The sequence below is a fragment of the Aegilops tauschii genome, chromosome 3, assembly GCF_002575655.3.
Source record: "Aegilops tauschii subsp. strangulata cultivar AL8/78 chromosome 3, Aet v6.0, whole genome shotgun sequence".
NCBI lineage: Eukaryota > Viridiplantae > Streptophyta > Magnoliopsida > Poales > Poaceae > Aegilops > Aegilops tauschii.
In genome coordinates, this window is record NC_053037.3 from 15,828,088 (window position 1) to 15,848,297 (window position 20,210).

The following is a 20,210-nucleotide window of genomic DNA, read 5'->3' on the forward strand; positions in this document are numbered from 1 at the left end:
GGCGTAGGAATGCGACCAGACGAGTAGATGGCGCAGCTTCAATGCTGACGTGGAGATCGAGAAGCCTAGTTTGGCTGGTGAGCCGCATAGAAGTCGGCTGCCCGGCGGTTCGCCTTGCTGCGGCTATTTAAGCACGGCTTCAGCGCGGTCCACATCACACCTTACATTATCTCCTCTCTGTCATGCCCCGATCCCCTCTTCATCGTCCCCGATCACACGTAGACTGCGCTGCCTCGATGGTGATCTCATCATGATTCGGGAGGAGTGGTCTCTACGCGACACCGCCGGCAAGGGCAAGTGCAGCCCCCCCCCCCCCCCCCCCCCGGCGCCTGGATTGGCGTTGGCCAAGGCCTGTGCACAACACAGGACGAAATCGAGCGGCTCCTCCACAAGCGTCGGGCGGCCGGCGGGCAGGGCTGCCGCGCCCTTCCGTCGCTGGAAGGACCACTCCAACAATGATGACAACAAGGATGGTGATGGAGGTGCCGCCGACCAGCTAGGCCAGACATACAAGGTAACCTTCCGCTACAAATTAGTTTGGATTTTTTTTAAAGCTTTTAGTTGAATGGAAAAAATATCCGGTTTATGTAAATTATATGAAACTTTATTTCTGTATGCATGAATAATGTATGAATTTGTTTTGTATTGCGGGTTCGTGGAGCTTTGGACAAGTTTTGGATGAACGGCTACCGTATCATAGTCCGTAGACAACTACCATGTCCGTTTCGGGGTCGGTGTTGGAGATGCCCTCACACAGCTGGATGCTACATAATGTGTAAACAATATTTATACAAGCCGGTCAAGTAAAGACACTAGAAAATAAACCGAGCACGCTAACAAATATTAGAAATGTACCACTAGACGCCTCCGGCAAGCCGCTGAGAAGAAGCACCGGAGAGGTCTGATCAGTCAAGAGACCACCAAGGCCGTGGTCGATTAAAAAGTATGTTTCCTCTTGCACTTTGCCGGTTTCCAATAGTATCTGTCCCATCCCCTCTATTCTATAAGAACTTGTTATTTCTGTGATAAATGAAAAAGGGGATAGTTACTAATCAGAATAAAAAAAGATAAGCATCCTTTGGATAAAAAAATGATAGACACCAGAAAAGCTTGCAGAAGAAAAGAAAACACATCTTGCGGTCTATTCGGTGAATTAATAATTTACATCCTTTGGATTTTAAGTGGAAAAGATCACCTGCCTTTGCCATCTTTTTTTTTTTTTTTGAGGAAACCTGCCTTTGCCATCATTACATAGAAACTAGCACATTTGCCCGTGCGTTGCAATAGGAGACTTTGGATCGGCACGGCCTTTTCCGAGCACCTTGGAGGCTCCTCCATTATTACGAGCTTCATGAGTGTGGCCGAGTCTGGAAATCGCGAGTTCCTCCGGTCCGTAGAGCGGCACCGCGATATATAGGGTCAGTTCGTATGTTCTATGTCATCTTGGCCGCTGCTTGACTCGTCCTCATTCTCTTACTCACCTTATGTTGTTTTCTTTTGATTGATCCAAGAATTTAACTACCTTTATCTTGCATGTTATGAATCCTATTTTGTTTAAACCAACGGCTCATTGCTCCAGCCTTCTCAATGATCATAATGGCGTTTCATGTGCATCATCCTTTGAGACTAGCCACAATGAGTAGTAACATAGAGTAGTAACATACACATTTCCCTAGACTATGTTACTACGTCAATAGTGGGTAGTAACATAAGTATGGTAACATGCAAAACTTCATTTATTACGTTATAGACTCATATTGCATTGGGACATGTGATGTTACAGTAACTAGCTAAGTTACTAGTACTACATCTCTCCTCATTAACTCATTGCCACATAAGCAAAATTGCTGAGTTGGACTCGATGTTACTACCGAAGTTACTTCCACTGTGGCTAGTCTGAGTCACCTTGTGATTTTTTTCATTTTTTCCTTTGATTGATCCGAGGAGTTAACACAATCCTTCATAATGCATGTCATAAATCCCTATTTTTTGAAACCAACGGGGCTGCCTCATTGCTCTATCCTTCTTAATGATAGGCTTAATTATGCATAAACCGGTGAAAATAGTGTGTAAGATAGCAAGATGGGACTATTTAATGGTTGAACAGATATGAAAATATTCATTAGAGAATTGTTATACGCTGCCTCAAAAGGCCTTGGGCATATCATTGCGCACGCGACAGCTGCGGCTGCTCCACATGTCCGTGCCGCCACCGCACCCTATTTCTGCACGCCCACGGCGTACTAAAACTCATTTGCTCGCTGAAAAGACCTGAACTCGACCACATCCTTGCGCCACAAGAAGAATCGTCTTATCTTTCAAAACGAACCAAGCGCCCTTATAAATCACAGGCAGGAGCCAACCAATGTGGTTGCCACTTTCCAGTGCGAGAATCCATTCAGGATGTCAGGGATCGAATTATAGGTCGCTTATTTTTGTTTATTTGTTTAATTTACACACACGTCTGTTCGAGTCAAAAGAGACCAGGCGCCCTGGCTGAGCATAATCGTGAGCTTAGCAAACTGGATGGCAGCGAAGACTCCACGCAGGAGACCAGGGAAATCGAACACACACGTGCTGACTTATGAAAATCATGATAGGATGAAAAAAAGTTGAGAATAGGTTGGACTCTCGTACTCTAAAAAGAGAAGGCATAGACGTGTCAATGATGAAACTATAGGTTCTGTACATGTTTTTTATTTTACGTAACATTGTGTAGATCTACTTTTAAATCTCAATCGTCAATCTTTATGATTAACATAAAATCAACGGATATAAATACATGACTTATGAAGAACTATGAAAACTTCTGTTCTTTATTATTAATAGGTATAGATATGCCATTCCTCGGACTCCAAATTGACTAACCGCTGGCAATTCTCTTAGTCGTTGCTTTCAGTTGAGAAAGTCTTTCTTTCGGAGACTCAAGGACAAATTATTGAATATGACATGAGATAACGAATTACTCAAGTCACGGACGTTCACGTTCACCTAACCATACGTGTCTGGCACGGCCGGCAATCATATTTTTTCCACGTCGCTTGGTGGATGACTTGGAAGAATGAAAGAAATTTTATGCATTGGCCGGCCAGTCTCTGCTAACTGTTGCTGTTGCTTTCCTACTAATTTGAACAATCAATCTCGGCGTAATCCCCAGTTAATTAATTTGTTGACTTAGTATTGCTCAGTTCACTTTCACTTACACTCGGTCTACCAGCTGCCGGCCAGCAGGAATATAATATACTTTCTTCCAAAATAAGTGTCTTAATTTCGGTCTACTAGCTAGCTGCCGGCCAGCAGGAATATAATATACTTCCTCTCAAAATAAGTGTCTCAACTTTGTACTAGATAGTACTAATTTTTTTCAACAAATTATTTCTATATTAAGACAAGAACAAAATCACATGTCCAAATTAGAAGAACAACAAAATTTGCACAACAACAAATGGGAAAGCCTGCTGTAGGAAGCCTAATTCAAAGTCGTTCCTTCAGATAACTGATTTCGGACATCACCCAACTAGTCAGAACACACCCCTTCGCCATCTCATAGCCCCCTCTGCTTTCGTCCCACTCCTTTGTTTCTCTTTTCCCATGGCTATGATTAACTCGACACATCTTCATCTCAACAAACGGAGTGACACCAAAGATAGAATCAATCTGACTACAAGTTGTGTACAACTACTATATATCCAAGGGGCCTTCTAGAAAACCTCACCTAGCTGTACTCTAATTAAGAAATATGAAAACTACCCATACGATATTTGGAATCCCTCCAAGAAAACCAATCTTAGTACAAGGAACAAAAAGAGTTTCGCTCGGTAGAGGATTCATGTACCTGCCAAGGCGAAGGCCCCTCATGGAGGAACAAAAGCCGGTTCATATTGGACGAGCCTTTGAATAGATCGTGATCTACTATAGATAGATTGAAGCATTTATCAAGCACCAAAACCACCTCTACTCCTTTGACCATTTAGACATTGTAGTTTGTGGTGTTCTTTTTATAGCCAAGCATCATACTCCCTAGATACCAAATCATTATCTTTGGAACAACTTAATAGAATCGAAGCATCATTTGGCACGATCCATAGTTGTATTGTGATTTAGTTGTGTGTGACAAAAAAAAGCTAGAAAAAACACCTCATGCACATAACTAAAGTTAGGTAAAAGTTGCAAATTAAGAAGAAAAGAAGAACGGAAAAAGTTACTCCAAGTAGCTTCGAAGCCTTCTCTTATACTTTTTAGGGTACATAAACCACGCATTTGAGATACCACTTAAACTAACACATTATACACCATTTATGTCGGTGTGAATGTATTACCAACGGACAATACACAGAAACACTATCTTGGACTTGTGATAGATATGCTCACATCATTGATACTATATGACTCAAGAGCAGTGGATGTCTCTTCATTTCCTACTCTTACATTGATATATGCTGGCTGCTTAGGCTCAGCCAAGATCATAGTTTCATTGCTTAGCATTGAAACAATGTCTCCCATGGTTGGTCGATCAACTGCATTCTCTTGTACGCACAACAATGCTATGTTAATGCACCGCCTTATCTTTGAGTGACTATCAAAAATCAATGATGCATCAACAAGGTCAATCCACTTTCCCTCTTCCCATAATTGCCATGCCTGTTTGCAATTCCATTACACACATTAGATTGTATAGAAAATGAAAAATAAGAGATAATTTCCCAAGCTTAAGTTTGTGCATAAGCTCACATATCCAAGAAGATTGATGAAACCTCCACGTTGTTGGGTGCCAGAATTCCGTTTTCCGCTAAGAATCTCAAAAATGATAACACCAAAGCTGAAGACATCGGATTTAATAGAGAAGATGCCCTTCGAAGCATACTCAGGGGCCATGTAGCCGCTAAAATGGTATATGGTAAGTGTCAAGATTGCCTTATCTGGTTGAAATGTACTATATATATAATTGCAATTGGAGTTTTATTAAGAAACATACTATGTGCCAACAACTCTTCTTGTAATGTCTTCTTCGGTGTCATTTGAGCTGAATATTTTTGCTAGCCCGAAATCTGAAATTTTGGGATTCATTCGCTGTCCAGGAGGATGTTGCTTGGTTTAAGATCTCGATGTATCACAAGTAACCGAGAGTGCTTATGCAAGTAAAGAAGTCCATGTGCTACGCCTTCAATTATTGCCAGAAGTTTTGTCCAATCCAGCAAAGCTCTTCTTTTCTCATCTGCACATTAATTAGATATATTAGTATAACAGGAGAAAAACACCTAGGAAAATAAAAATAAACAGCCAAGAGAATGAAATTATACTCATAGGACTGATAGAAATAAAAGTCTCGAGTACAGTCTGATGCATCATATCGATATAGAATACTGCAAGTAAATTAAGAAATTCAAATGTATATACCAAAGATGAAGAAATCCAGGCTTTTGTTTGGCAAGTATTCATAGACCAGTATTTTCTCCTCTTCCTGAGAGCAACAGCCCAAGAGCCTAACCAAATTTGTATGCTGGAGTTTGGCTATGAGCTGCACTTCATTTTTAAATTCTATGAAACCTTGTCCTGAATGTGAAGCAAGTCTCTTAACTGCTATCTCCGACCCATCTGCAAGCTGGCCCTGAGAAAAAACAGACATGGTCCAAAGTTAGGCTCATTGTTTCTTAAAAAGAAAAACTAGGCTTGTCGTAATTAATCCTCCTCTACCATTTACTCCAAGTTATAAGCCAGGTTCGATGTAGGCATACTTGTTTCATACAAAAGGTCATGCATATTAGCCTTTTAGATATACCGATTTACCTTGTAGACAGCGCCAAAGCCACCTTGCCCAAGTTTACTTTCTTCTGAGAAATTATTTGTGGCCTCCAGTAGCTGTTCAAACTCAAACAAAGAGAAGTCCGAATTCTTCCCTTGCCACTCTAAACTGTGAGCACCTCTTGATACTTGTAGCATCAAATATCATATCAGAACTATTACCACTAATTTTGAAGATTATATGAAATAACAAGGTTCCACTAGATAATTAGCATACCTTTTCTTTGTCTTTTGAGCCGGCGACAGTAACAGATGAAGAAGAAGAACGCTGCTGCCGCTAGAGGAACTACAGCTACGGGAATCACCCACAGCATGCTCCTGCGTTTGGTCCGAGTCGGAGTCGTCCCCGGCGGCGACGACGGCAGGCTTAGCATGGGCTGGGCACCGTAGAAATGAGAGGCCTCGTACCTGAAATAACACCGCGTGACACCCATCTGCCCACCCATGCGCAGGGCCATGGTGGAGTTGACCATGCCGAGGAGGCGGAGCAGGCAAGCCGAGCAGTCGTCGGCGGACAGGTCAGGCGTGCACTGCGCCAGGGAGTACACGTTGGGGTAGGTTGTCACTCTTTCCATGTCCATGACGCCCGTGGCGTACAGCTTCGGCGTTGTGGTGGCCGCCATCGCCGCGGTCCCCACCAGCAGCTCGCGTGTAAGGTTGACGATGCGGGGAACGTCGCCGGTGGTGACGTTCCTGATGTTCCAATCCTGGAACGGCGGCGTGTTGTCGCCGTATCCTCCCGTGGCGTTCGAGGGTGCCGCTAGGATGTCGGCGCTGGCGCCGTAGACGACGATGCAGCCGCCGTAGTTGGCGCCGACCTTGTTGCACTGCGTCTGGTTGAGTTGAGCGAACCAGTTGGAGATGCAGTCACCACAGGCGGAGCCGACGGGGCCGTCGCCGAGGCAGAGCGCGAGCGCGTAGACGACGTCGGGGGCCTGCCCGAAGGTGGAGGTGGCGAAGTTTACCGGGGAGGAGGAGGCGTTCTTGGAGAGGGCGGCGCCGACGGCCTTGACGTTGTCGCAGAAATCGGCGGCCGCCAGAAACGGTGTGGGTGCGAGTAGGAGGAGCAGGATGAGGACGCCGGTGGTCGCCATAGGAAGCTAACAGCCGAGCACGACCAGCTGCTGAACGAAGAGCCAGATGATGAACGAAGGTGCGTTATGCATCAGCTGCTAGCAAATCACTATCGGTCCTAGTCACTTGGAAAAAATTACCACCGGTCAATACTGCATTACTTGGTCTTGAATCGTTCACTTGGTTTTGAGGAGGTCAAGCCAGCTAGCGACAATGAAAGCTCAGTGTTGTTTTCTTTCCATGGAAAAACTGTACTACTTTGACAAATTATTCCATCTTGTGTGGAAAAATATGTTACTCACTAGTTCTGTTTCCACTTGGAAAAAGGAACACTGGAAGTATGTACATTCCACTTGGACCATTCTTCAGTTAATTTCCCACCGCCACTGGTCATCTCAGTTGCTTTCAGTTCTCACTAGCGAACATGTAGCTTAATTTTAATTACTAGTGGTTGGGGCTTCATCCTGTGGCGCCGCTTGAGAGGAAGTTGTGCGCACGTTCTATTTAAAAAAAACACATAGAGTTCTCGCCTCCGTCTAAAAAACTATCTCAGGAAAAAAATCCTCATCTTCATCTAAAAAAAGAAGTAAAAAAAAATTACCACCAGAGCCTACAAGCGAGTGCCACTTTGCATAACCCTCTATTTAAAAAATATCAGAGGTCCTCACTTTCATCTAAAAATGAAAAATACATTAAAAAAATAATCCACACCTTCATCTTAAAAAAATCAAAAAAAATTCTCACTGCGGCCAACCAGCTTGCGCCACATGGCATAGCTGGTTGCCCTTCACGCGTAGCTTAATGGATTTAATTATTTTGGAACGATCAAGGCGCCAACCATGCTGAATTTCGTGAATTGGAGGTTCCACTTGCACTTGATCGCCGGCTTGCTAGAATAGATTTCTTATCTTTTCTTTCCAAGACAAAGCATGCACTTAGTTCGGTATATATAGTTCTTCATTTTAACCTTTTGCCATCTGGCCTGCACAAATTCGTCGATAAGTCTTTTTTGGAACCACACTTCTGTTTCTGCATAATCTAGCATGCATACTGCCGCTGCTTTAGCTTAATTACTTATGTGGAGAGACTAATTGAGAATAAAAAGGAGAGAATTAAACCCTCATTTATATGGTTTTCATTTGGCGGAATAATACAGAATCGGACCGAGCCTATGTGATAAGATGGTTTATCTTATGATAATAGCTTTTACAATCGTAAAAGAATGGATTTTATTGGCTAGAATTGTAGAACGCATCCAAGCAATTTAGCTGGAAAGTTGTAGGACCACATGATATAATTAGCTAGGAGACTAAATGTCATTGTTGGTTGTCATTCTCAGTCACCATCAAATGTACCAGCGACCAATAATCCTAGACTCACGGGCCTGTTACGGGGTTTTACGTGATTTTCTTCTAAACTAATCCCCCCCCCCCTTATTTTCAGCGGGGGTGGGGCCCATGCTCCCTCTTCTCCAATCCCGATCGCCCACGTCTGCTATTCCGTAAATCCCGTAATAGGCCCGTCCGTGCGTCTAGCATTACCGACCAGCGACTAGTAATTTCCACGGTGCGCCTTGACTCGGGCGCTCATCAATTGCAGAGAAACTATCTGACGTGTCCGGCCACCACCAACTAATTATAAGCTTGGTTCTAGCAACAGTGCAGGGAGGCTTGATCAGGACAAGAAACCAGTCACCATCCCTTTTTTACAAAAGAAATAATTGTAGAGAAACCGTCAACCATGCATGACTGACTTGGTATTGTTAGTACGCCATGTTCTTGAAACTCCTCCTGATGAAGTCATTTGCTATGATCTGTCCTTTTTGAAATGTGAAATGGCCTGCAACTTGAAGGTCACAAGTAGCTGTTCTTGACATTGCATTTTTTATGACAGATGCTCTGACTTTGTTAATTAAGCAAATAGCTTACATCAGAATCGAAATTAAAGAAACTGTACCATTTTGAAAAACAAAGAATGTTGGTGCATGAGGCCCGATGAGAATTTTGCCCTTGATAAGTGAGAACGGATTGAGAAAATTGTGGATTTGAAAATGAAACAGAAAAACGTAGGAAAAGTTTACTTGGATTTACGAATAGTTGCTTAGATTTAAGAAAAGGGTGTTCAGTTGTATACGTGATTTATTCCTCGTTTAAAATTTAGAAGTCCGAAAAAACCATTTATTCATTTTCGTAATTTAGGATCCAGAAGTAACCCTTCTTTGAAGAGTACTAGGGTCTATTTATTGGCTGGTTTCTTAGGGCCTAATTGGTTTGATGCTAACATTTGGCAAAATCAAAATAAATAAAGTTGACAACTTTTTAGAGATTGGCCAGAGCCAATTGGGAAGCAACCAATTGATAGCCAACTTTTTAGACTTGCCAACAATTGACATGCCAAATATTGGCATCAAACCAATTAAGCTCTTAGAGTCTGCCCAGGAATGGAATGCAACATGAAGCTTAATCGCTCGTCACATGAGAGAGGATTTTCTGGATCCCGAGCTCCATGGAGCTCGATATTATGAAAAATTCAAAAACAAAACAATAAAATATCTAACAAATGTGAAAAAAAAATAGACATGTATATAGTGATCTATACTTTATCTCTGTAAAGTGTCACGATGAAATAAGTTTTGATGTCATCTACACATACAAAAAAACATAAACTCCTATAGTGAATAGTGCATGTGTTAGCGAATCATGAATTGTTTTGTAGATCACATCAAAACGTATTCCATCTTGAAAATTTACAGATATGTAGTATATTTTCTATATGCATGTGTATTTTTTCACAACTTTTTGAAACTTCAACATGATTTTTGATTATATTTTTTCCAAAAATCGGGCTTCAAGAAGCCATTAGCAATTTCCGGTCATCACATGGGAGTCCTCCTAACTATTTTATTTTCATTTATGGGCGCGACTATGTCTCGCCTATTACGAGACCTTAGCTCTCCTCACCTCAATGGGCACTGTACGTAATAGTTAGTTTCTTCCTTATGTTCTTTCTTTTCTCACATTTATTTATACTAGCAAACATGCCCGTGCGTTGCAACGGGGAAAACAGCCCCACACACTCTTACCCACTGAACATGCCTAAAGGCCTCACCCTTATGCCCATAACATAAAAAATATGACTAATACCTCACCCTCAGACATCAGACCCATGTTTCCGCTTATCCTCTTTGTTGTCCTCGTCGGCAGTGGTTGCGGTACCAGTTGTCACTAACCAATGTTGGACAGGTCCAATAGCTGGATTGTTAAGCCTCCTTTGTGTCCGAGGAGATCAAGAGCGTCGAACACATATTTTTTTTACATAATATAATAGGAAAATGCACTGCACCTAATATATGTCTGTGTTATCATGTAAATTGAGTAGTTTGTGTTAGATAGACCGTGAATCCTTAGTTGGACTCATGCATTATGACGGGTGTCACTAAGCCGAGCGAGGCTAGTCATACGTGAAGACGCGATGGAGAAAAAGGTTTGCTCTATATCCCTAGTTTAATAAATTGAACTAAAACAATACTTCTGTGTGCATTCTATTTTCTTAACCCTCGTAATAATTATTAAAAAAGTACAAATTTTTATTATTAAATTCCTTTTACTGGTATTTTATCGGCGCTTCCAATACATATTACTCCTTTAGTACGTAGTCTCATGAATCCTTCTAGGCCCCCACCATGAAACCTTCCATGTTACATCTAGTATTTTTAAGAACATGTCACGTCTAATTCTTCCCTTCCTTTTTATTTCTCTGCCATGTCTCATGTTTTGAATTCCATCCCATCACCGTCTGGTCCACCATGTATCTTTCCATGTCACGTGTATTTTTGAATTCCAGCCCATCACCTATTAATAATCCACCATGTACCTTCCTTCCTTCTATCTTAATTAGGTCTAGTTCTCCTCTTCCTAGCCCCAAAAAAAGTTCTCCTCTTCCTTCTTATTTCTCTCTCTCCTAGTTCTTTCATTCCTTTGTCAGGTCTCATGTCATTTGACATGTAGTTCTCTCAACTAAATTTTCCTCCTTTATTTTTTGTCACGCTGTTCCTTACCCTTGGCTTATTGATTCCCAAGTCAGCTCCTTGATACCTAAAAACTCACAAAAGCATATCAACTGAAGGGATTATCTATAAGCAACCAAGGTGAGACAATTGAATAGACAAAACAACCTTCACCTAAACACAAAAAATGATCTAGCTCAATCGGTTGCGATGAATTGAGATCGCCAGTTTGATTCCAAACGGGAACTAATATTTTTACCTTGCCTGCCTTGGGGCGGCTTTGCTGGGCCACAACGCAGACTGAGGCCAAGCAAGACACCTGAGACATTCATAAAAACAAACACACTGAGGAATAAAAAAAGCTAAGCGTTTATCTTTCACCTGGGAACAAAAGGTGTTTTTTTTCACTTGCGTGTGGCCCTTGTGCAAGACGGATGAAAAATCCTATGCGATGGACATATCAAAAATTCAGAGAACCGCACCTTGCTTTATTAGTATTAGTGGGTACAGATTAAAAGGTGTTAGATACAATACTTCCTAGTTTTAAAATTCAAATTTCAAAAAAATATTTGTGTTTTTAGAAAATGTTCTCAAATTCGGAAAAAACGCTATAGCACCTCCTAGTTTTCAAAAAATGTTCAGGTTTCAAAAATAAAATAAAAAGAGAAATATTGTTCTTTGTGAAAAATATGCTCGAGTTTAAATTTTTTGTTTAGAAATTTGCTAAAATGTTCACGTTCTAAAATATATCTACTTTTTCCAAAAAAAATGTTTTCCTTTTGCTCTTAGTATCTGCCGCGGCTGTTTGCTAATTTATGATGTCGCGCTGCAACTTCAACAAAGTGTTACGCTTAGTCCAGTGGCTTGAATTCTGACTTGTCAAGCGCGAGCGCCCGGGTTCGAGTCCTCACGGTCCATCAACCGCTATTGGGGCGAGCTGTTGGTACAGCAACCGCTAGTGGGCCGGCCCATCGCAGCTCGTCTTTGTGCGTCGTGCGATTTTTTTGGCCGGAACAAATTGTGGCGAACGAAAACGACTTGTCCGACGTACGAAAACTATCTAGGTCCTACCGTAAACCAAACAATTTGGAGAAACAACCCTCCCTTTAATATTAGGTAGAGAGTAGAGATAGAGATTTGTGAAATGATTTTTAGTTAAATTAAAATAATTGCATTTCAAAAAATGTTCATGCAGTGTAAACACTTTTTCACGCATATTTTATAAAATGGGAGTAGCATTCAAAAATATGTTCACATGTTTAAAAATGTGTTCATGATATTTTAAAAAATGTTTGTCAAAAATATAAGTAAAATTCATGTAGTTTGTTAAAAATATTCGCAAGGTCATGGTATTTTAAAAATGTTAATGCGTTAAAAATATGCCTCATGTCATTTGAAAATAAATCAGGAAAATTAACAGTTTTTTAAAATTGAACGTGTGTTTAATATCTCGCCATGAGACGCCGGCTGGATCTCACCTCTCCATCAAGGGGTTCATGCAGGTTGTCTTAAGTGATTTGCAAATTTCTATAGGTGTGAGAAAAAAGGGAATATATTTGTCTGTGAAATTCAGAATTTTGATATGTTGTTCTGAACAAAAGAGGTTAAATGTATAAGTACAGATGCTGATCATGTCTAAAAAGCCTCACTTTGGCCGGAACGAAATTGTTAAATATATTTGTTCTGAACAAATTGTGGCGAATGAAAACGACTTGTCTGACGTACGAAAACTATCTAGGTCCTACCGTAAACCAAACAATTTGGGGAAACAACCCTCCCTTTAATATTAGGTAGAGAGTAGAGATAGAGATTTGTGAAATGATTTTTAGTTAAATTAAAATAATTGCATTTCAAAAAATGTTCACGCGGTGTAAACATTTTTTCACGCATATTTTATAGAAATGGGAGTAGCATTCAAAAATATGTTCACATGTTTAAAAATGTGTTCATGATATTTTAAAAAAATGTTTGTCAAAAATATAAGTAAAATTCATGTAGTTTGTTAAAAATATTCGCAAGGTCATGGTATTTTAAAAATGTTGATGCGTTAAAAATATGCCTCGTGTCATTTGAAAATAAATCATGAAAATTAACATTTTTTAAAATTGAACGTGTGTTTAATATCTCGCCATGAGACGCCGGCTGGATCTCACCTCTCCATCACGGGGTGAGTAGAGATAGAGATTTGTGAAATGATTTTTAGTTAAATTAAAATAATTGCATTTCAAAAAATGTTCATGCGGTGTAAACATTTTTTCACGCATATTTTATAAAAATGGGAGTAGCATTCAAAAATATGTTCACATGTTTAAAAATGTGTTCATGATATTTTAAAAAATGTTTGTCAAAAATATAAGTAAAATTCATGTAGTTTGTTAAAAATATTCGCAAGGTCATGGTATTTTAAAAATGTTGATGCGTTAAAAATATGCCTCGTGTCATTTGAAAATAAATCATGAAAATTAACAGTTTTTTAAAATTGAACGTGTGTTTAATATCTCGCCATGAGACGCCGGCTGGATCTCACCTCTCCATCACGGGGTGAGTAGAGATAGAGATTTGTGAAATGATTTTTAGTTAAATTAAAATAATTGCATTTCAAGAAATGTTCACGCGGTGTAAACATTTTTTCACGCATATTTTATAAAAATGGGAGTAGCATTCAAAAATATGTTCACATGTTTAAAAATGTGTTCATGATATTTTAAAAAATGTTTGTCAAAAATATAAGTAAAATTCATGTAGTTTGTTAAAAATATTCGCAAGGTCATGGTATTTTAAAAATGTTGATGCGTTAAAAATATGCCTCGTGTCATTTGAAAATAAATCATGAAAATTAACAGTTTTTTAAAATTGAACGTGTGTTTAATATCTCGCCATGAGACGCCGGCTGGATCTCACCTCTCCATCACGGGGTGAGTAGAGATAGAGATTTGTGAAATGATTTTTAGTTAAATTAAAATAATTGCATTTCAAAAAATGTTCACGCGGTGTAAACATTTTTTCACGCATATTTTATAAAAATGGGAGTAGCATTCAAAAATATGTTCACATGTTTAAAAATGTGTTCATGATATTTTAAAAAATGTTTGTCAAAAATATAAGTAAAATTCATGTAGTTTGTTAAAAATATTCGCAAGGTCATGGTATTTTAAAAATGTTGATGCGTTAAAAATATGCCTCGTGTCATTTGAAAATAAATCATTAAAATTAACAGTTTTTTAAAAATTGAACGTGTGTTTAATATCTCACCATGAGACGCCGGCTGGATCTCACCTCTCCATCACGGGGTTCATGCAGGTTGTCTTAAGTGATTTGCAAATTTCTATAGGTGTGAGAAAAAAGGGAATATATTTGTCTGTGAAATTCAGAATTTTGATATGTTGTTCTGAACAAAAGATGTTAAATGTATAAGTACAGATGCTGATCATGTCTAAAAAGCCTCACTTTGGCCGGATCTGCAAATCCCATGAATAAATATGATGATTTTGTTTGTCATGGATGGAGATAGCTTAATATTAATAATCTTTCCTGTAAATGTGCATGCTGAATTTGGTATAATCGCCGAAATCTCCAAGTTGATCAGCTCAGGTACACTTAATCTCCAAATTTGATTGGAGGAAAAGTTAGTTTCACAGTACTAGCCTTTTGTGAGTGAGTTTGTTGTAAGCAAATCGTGCCTTTGTTCATTTCGACTAGTTGCAGATGATGTAAGTCAAGACAAAATGAAAAAGGCAGGAAATCAAAAGGTACAAGATGTTCAACAGATTATAAAGCACTTGGGTAATTCAACATCTTTCTCTTTCACGAAAGTGCCGCTAAATGGTATTGATGTACAATTGTTTACAAAACAACGAGCCCGCTATAGCTGTTTTAGCCAGCCCCATCTCGGCATCTATCATCAGAAACAAATTGAACAAATACTTTAATAACTTGCCGGGCCCTTGAGGCACCCTCACATTCTGAGGTTATCGGTCCATGAATCAAGCTAAGTATCTGTAGGTGTTTGCAGTCTCCAGGTCTCGTTCCAAGTATTCCCTGCTGATAAGATCCTCGATCCTCCTCTTGATAATCTTGATGTCAGGCTGCACGAGAGACGCTAGTAAGCATCACAAAAAAGTAATATCGCAATATCCAAAAGCTAAATTGACTTGGGAGTTTGATGGACGGACCTTGAACATGCGGCTGAGCTGCTCAACGCACTCCGCAACGAGTTGCTGATGGCCCATGACCTTGCGGCTCTTCATGATGCGCACGATGCTCGCATCGATTGAAAACCTCCTGTCCTTGTTGACATCCTCGACAACCTTCTTCTTCTCGTCGGTAGGAGGAAGTGGTACCTGCACGCGCATTGCAAAGTCATTTGGTTATACAAGATATAATCTGGAAAGAACCAGAGCAAAATTGAGAAACAAGGTAGGAAGACTGAATTACGAAACGCACCTTTATCCTCCTCATTTTGTCGATAAATTTGTGGTTGACCTGAAAGACGTCATTCGGAGAAATTATTCGGTTGCTTGGCACTTTGTTAAGAATCTTATACTTTGCACATGAGAGTGAATGGAGCAGGCGCACGGCATCATCATCGGGCAGATTTAGTTGCGTCACAATCTCGGAGTAACTTAGTCGTTCAGATCCGTTGAATAGCAGAAGCATTGCAGCCTGGCCAGTCAAAATAGCGGGGAATGTAAGAATTTAAAAAAAAAATCACAAAGTGAAGTGTACTTTGTCAAGGGTTTAAAATAGCTAGCGGGGAGTACCTGATATGTTGTAACGATCAGCTCGATAGGTTTGGCGTCAAACTTTGCAACGATATTGCAATTTCCCATGGAATAGATCCAAGTGAGCCTTTTGGATTTCTGTTTCGAATTGTAATAATCTTTGAAAATCTCGACGCATTTAATCTGAAAAGCATGAGAACAAAAGTTAGACCAATATATACACGGGTCAAATAGATGTCAGGTGACTAACTCTACGAGATAGCCAATCAGGTATGTGATGAAGGAATAAAAAGATATACCATCTCGGAAGGTAGATTTATGTTTGAAGTTTTGTAACTTGGCCAGAATCCTGTCGTCAGAACAGTAACACTGAAGTCTACACGATGATTTGGTAGTTTGTCCCTCATGTACTCTTCAAAGGCTGTCTGATGGTCTCTTGCTGTTGACACGTCATTGAGCATGCCCTCCATTTTTGCAGTAAACTGTCCCCCAAAGTACTGCTTGAGCTTGGAAAGGAGGCTTCGCTCGTGTTCGTTATTGGCACTCTTATCAAAGAGCAATCTCTTTCCAAGCTTCTTCCTGCAACACAGTTTTTCATGATCAGTTTCAATCTTCAAAAATCATATTTGATTCTTGTTAATGTATAAAGGCTTGCGTAACATTAATTTCAGCCAGCAGGAAAACACAAACCTGTGAAACTCAACAAAGAGATCCTTATCACTGATGTATGAAAGAATGGTCACAACCTGGAGAAAATTGAGTCTCATGAGCACCAAGAAAAGCATATTGTTGTTGTAAGCTCCTGGGAAAAAGAATGGCAGTTGCCGTACCTTATCAAAGGTATCTTCTACGACTTCGTCGCTTAGCTTTTCGCTTCCACCTTTCCGCAAGATGCTATCACAGAATGATGCAAGCGACTCAGCACTAGTACAACCAGCAACATCTTTGTTGCAGAAGTCTTCGAAGGCCGCCTTAAGAGCCTAATTAAGGACAGAGATAGAGAAGGCAAACAGAACGGGCTCAGGTTTCGCCAGACAATGAAACTGAGATACGGCAAAGTATAATGATGGAAATACTTGACGTGCAAACCTTATGAAATGCTGAGTTGTTTTGGAAACAGTTGGTGACATATGCTAGCTGTTTGTCGTGGAGCTCAATCGCTTTCCGCACAAATTCCTAAACAGAGCAATAAACCATGAGAAAAAGAGAAAATATATATGGTGGTGCTAATCAAAGGTATGCTAAAGTGACACAGACCTGCTCCGGCGAACCCACAGCTTCCTTCTTCTCATTCTGCACATATTGACATTGCAAAAATAGTCCGAATAAGAAAATTGTTTTGCATAATAAAGTGGTGACTAGAATGGTTCTAAAGACCACTTGTGGACGATTAACAATGTAAAATTTAAAAATATCAAGTTTGACAAAGAAGAAAAACTAGAAGGCTTTTTAAACGGCTAAATCAGTTAGCTGGCAAAAATAACCTACTAGATAGCTAAACTAAGGCTATGTCCAGCAACCTTGGAATAAAATATACTCACCACATTATGAAGATTTATTATATGCAATGACATTGAAGCATATAATAATCATTCAAGAAGGAATAGTTCAACACAAATCTAGCATTTAATAAGAGTCTCTCAAAAGTTCCTCTAAAATTTATTCAAGGGATATGTCAACTAATCAGCACGTTTATTATACATGTACTCCCACGAAACTGGTTTATAACAGAGCGAAAAATGACAAATCAATTAAGAATTACTAAAGGAATTTGAGATTTTAACATGATGATGCCAACATTGATCCAATACAAATCACTTGTAGAACAGAGGGAGAAGACATGGATTACCCACCTTTGTGCCGTTGGCAGCATCTGCTGCATGTTTCAACAAGGACATGCCCTCTTCCTTGACATGCTGCATAGAAGTAAGCATCTTGATTAGATCTTACTATCGTAAGGGTGCAACGGATTAAAGCCTAATATGAGGTTGTCAATATATATATATATATACCTCCTTAAATATTTTCGATACATGAAACAGCCCAGCGTCTATCTTGGAAAAGAGCCTGTACATTCTTGATAGATCCTCATACTACAGTAAAATAAGACAGCTTAAATATTTAGTAAACCCACAATCCGAATGTTAAATATGCAAGGCATAAATTAGAAACATCAAACCTTTCCATCTAAAAGCAACACTCTGCATCCAGAATTTTCTTTGTACAAAATTTCTTCTGCGCGCCAACTTATGAGTTCCAATATAGTACCCTGTAAACATTAAGGTTAGATTTCCGTTGCGTGAAAAAGCTTAACCCAGAGAATAACGGAAAGCTTATTATAAAAACACCAAAATAAATAACTGATTAAAAACCTCTAGCAACTTCTCTTCAGTTGAAGCATGCAAGTAATGGCCTACTCGCTCTTTCTCTTTCTGTAAGCTGTCCTCCACCTATATAAGCAGAGAGTACTAGTCAGAAGGTATCCTTACATTTGATTTAAGTTAGTATAAATTTCAGTCATAATACAGAAAACTAACCTTGAGCATGTATTCAGGGCAGGAATCCTCCAGCATCCAGATTTGTGCCTTTTTAGAATAGTAATCTGTGGTACCCTTGCAAAAAGCTTTCTCGAAATCGAGCTCATAGAGACCGACACTACCCTGTCCAATTTCGAGATAGATACCAACAACATCCTTCAGAAGAGCACGGTCTATAAGCTGGCCTTCCCTCTCATTATCAACCTATTAAAGACAATCGCAGGAGCACGAGTTATTGTTGTAACTCATCATCTTTGTAAAAAAAATGTGGCAGAAGAAGGAAAAAAGCAGCATTGGGCAAGGCTTACCATGTCGATAACAATCGTCGTCAATGTTGTTTTCAGCCCGCCGAAAACCTATAAAGGGCAACACAACCAATTACTACATGTTCAAACCTTGCACAAGAAAAATAACAAATTGCTCATGAGCAGAGGCTCCGGTGGAAAGTATCGTCCAAGGACGCGGAGGCTTACTAGATCATGGAAGCAGCTCAAGCCGAGCTCTTTGAGCGGCAGAAGCAACTTGCGCGAAACATAGTAGCGGTCGAGGTAGTGGAAGAACCTGGTCAACCACCTGACCATCACCTTGTGGTTCTTCCACCTCTCCACCAATTCCCTCAGCAGAAACTCGCCGTGCTTGCTCTTCAACGAGGGCAAGACCTAACATGGCCAGAAAAGAAATTAAGCAACGCCTACAATCTGAGGGGAACGCATGCGCAACTTTATAGAGGCGGGCGACTGGCGTTAAGAGCAATCTCACAACAAATTAAGATCACAATTAAAAGAAGCAATCTAATTAATTCAACCAACTAAGAAACGGGCGTACGTACGGTGGATTTGATGTACTCTTCGAGGGCCTGCTTGTAGCGCTTGTAGAGCTGCTCCGAGTAGTCGTACGGCGGCTTCTGCGTGCACATGTTGAAAATCATTCTGCCACAGCGAAGAATTAGGTCAGACCAGATTGGGGTTTTCGGGTGCAGGAAAAAAGCACGCCGGAGAAGTATATATATGGCCCTAGATGGAAAGGGCGAGCCGCGCCGCGCGAGCGAGCGTACGTACGTGTAGAGGTTGATGTACTCCTGGGAGGTGAAGCTGGTGCCGTCGACGCCGTGGAGGATGCGCTTGAGCCTGGCGATGCCGGCCTCCATGTCGCGCCACCCGTCCTCGAGCGCGATCGGCGTCTGGTCCTGATCCATGCCGCCGGCCGGGACGTAAGAGGGTTTTGGGTTTTGGGGTTTGGGGGGTCTCGACTCTGTCTGGCTTCGATCGATTTCTCCCCGACCTGGCGGCGACGGCGATATAAATAGTGGTGCTAGTAGCGAGGAGACGGGCGGGTGGGCCACGAAATACTCCAATTATACTAAGTCGGTTTTGATCGTGATTCGGCTTTCGTTTTTTCTATTTTAGGAAAAAAAAGTGGACTCTTCATCGTGAGTTGGTGTTCATCGTGAGTCGGCTTTCGTTTTCGTGGAGGATGATGAGGCCTCGCGGGGATACGCGCGCGGACGCCTGTCGCCACCGGAGCGCCCGGCCTTTGGGGATTTTCTCGCTTTGGCCTTGCAGGCGCCGGTGGGTGCAGGTCTGCCCCTCGGCGGCACAAGGCTTGAGAGGCCCCTCCTCACGCCCTGAGGTCTCCCCTGGCTTGGCCTTGCCTGCCGCCGGCCGGACTTGGCACTGTCGTGCGCTCCTGGTCCTCCCTCACGGGGTCGTCGGCCGTGCTGACTTCGGCGCCTACAGTGATGGGGGGAGTAGCTCTGGGGAGTTGCCCTGGGGCTTTCCCCGGTGTCGAGCACGGTCGTGGCGGTTCGTGAGGAGTCGCCGCCGCCAATGGGTTCGCTAGGGTTGCCGGGCACCCAGCGCGGCTGTGACCAAAAGGATCGGGCCGAAGCATCGCATGGATCCTGTGTGGCGGGCCGGCCCATTTCCATCGGTGCAGCCAAGATGGACGGGGAAGGCTGTCGGGCTATGCGATGGGTGGGTCTTGCTGCCCGTTGAGGCCCAGTTGGGCCCTTAGGGCTTCACCATTTGCGCCACCGCCACTACACACAGCGGATCCGGATCCAACGGCATG

The 20,210-nt window shown here is 41.3% G+C and overlaps 1 protein-coding gene and 1 pseudogene across 1 annotated transcript; both read right to left on the reverse strand.

Annotated features, from left to right (window-relative positions):
* Window positions 1-4,186: 4,186 nt before the first annotated feature.
* On the reverse strand, window positions 4,187-6,971 carry LOC109738967 (cysteine-rich receptor-like protein kinase 10; annotated as a pseudogene).
* Window positions 6,972-14,824: 7,853 nt separating this feature from the next.
* Window positions 14,825-19,335, reverse strand: LOC109738966 (cullin-1-like). Its single transcript, XM_020298056.2, has 18 exons — window positions 19,199-19,335; window positions 18,970-19,069; window positions 18,614-18,799; window positions 18,449-18,496; window positions 18,141-18,344; window positions 17,976-18,053; window positions 17,783-17,872; window positions 17,616-17,696; window positions 17,457-17,519; window positions 16,861-16,896; window positions 16,693-16,779; window positions 16,434-16,583; window positions 16,294-16,349; window positions 15,903-16,182; window positions 15,643-15,786; window positions 15,326-15,544; window positions 15,055-15,222; window positions 14,825-14,967 (listed from the first exon to the last, which is right to left on the reverse strand). Exons 1-18 carry the CDS (start codon window positions 19,333-19,335, stop codon window positions 14,866-14,868), a joined length of 2,229 nt encoding a protein of 742 aa, XP_020153645.1. The 3' UTR covers window positions 14,825-14,865.
* Between the last annotated feature and the right edge of the window lie 875 nt (window positions 19,336-20,210).

What these genes read in the sequence shown, in the direction of transcription:
- LOC109738966 (XM_020298056.2), bottom strand. Translation starts at nt 19,335, where the DNA reads ATGGATCAGGACCAGACGCCGATCGCGCTCGAGGACGGGTGGCGCGAC. An exon ending in GAGTACATCAACCTCTACAC is followed by an intron (nt 19,070 to 19,198) that starts GTACGTACGCTC and finishes TCGCTGTGGCAG; the next exon opens with AATGATTTTCAACATGTGCA. An exon ending in AAGAGTACATCAAATCCACC is followed by an intron (nt 18,800 to 18,969) that starts GTACGTACGCCC and finishes TGGCCATGTTAG; the next exon opens with GTCTTGCCCTCGTTGAAGAG.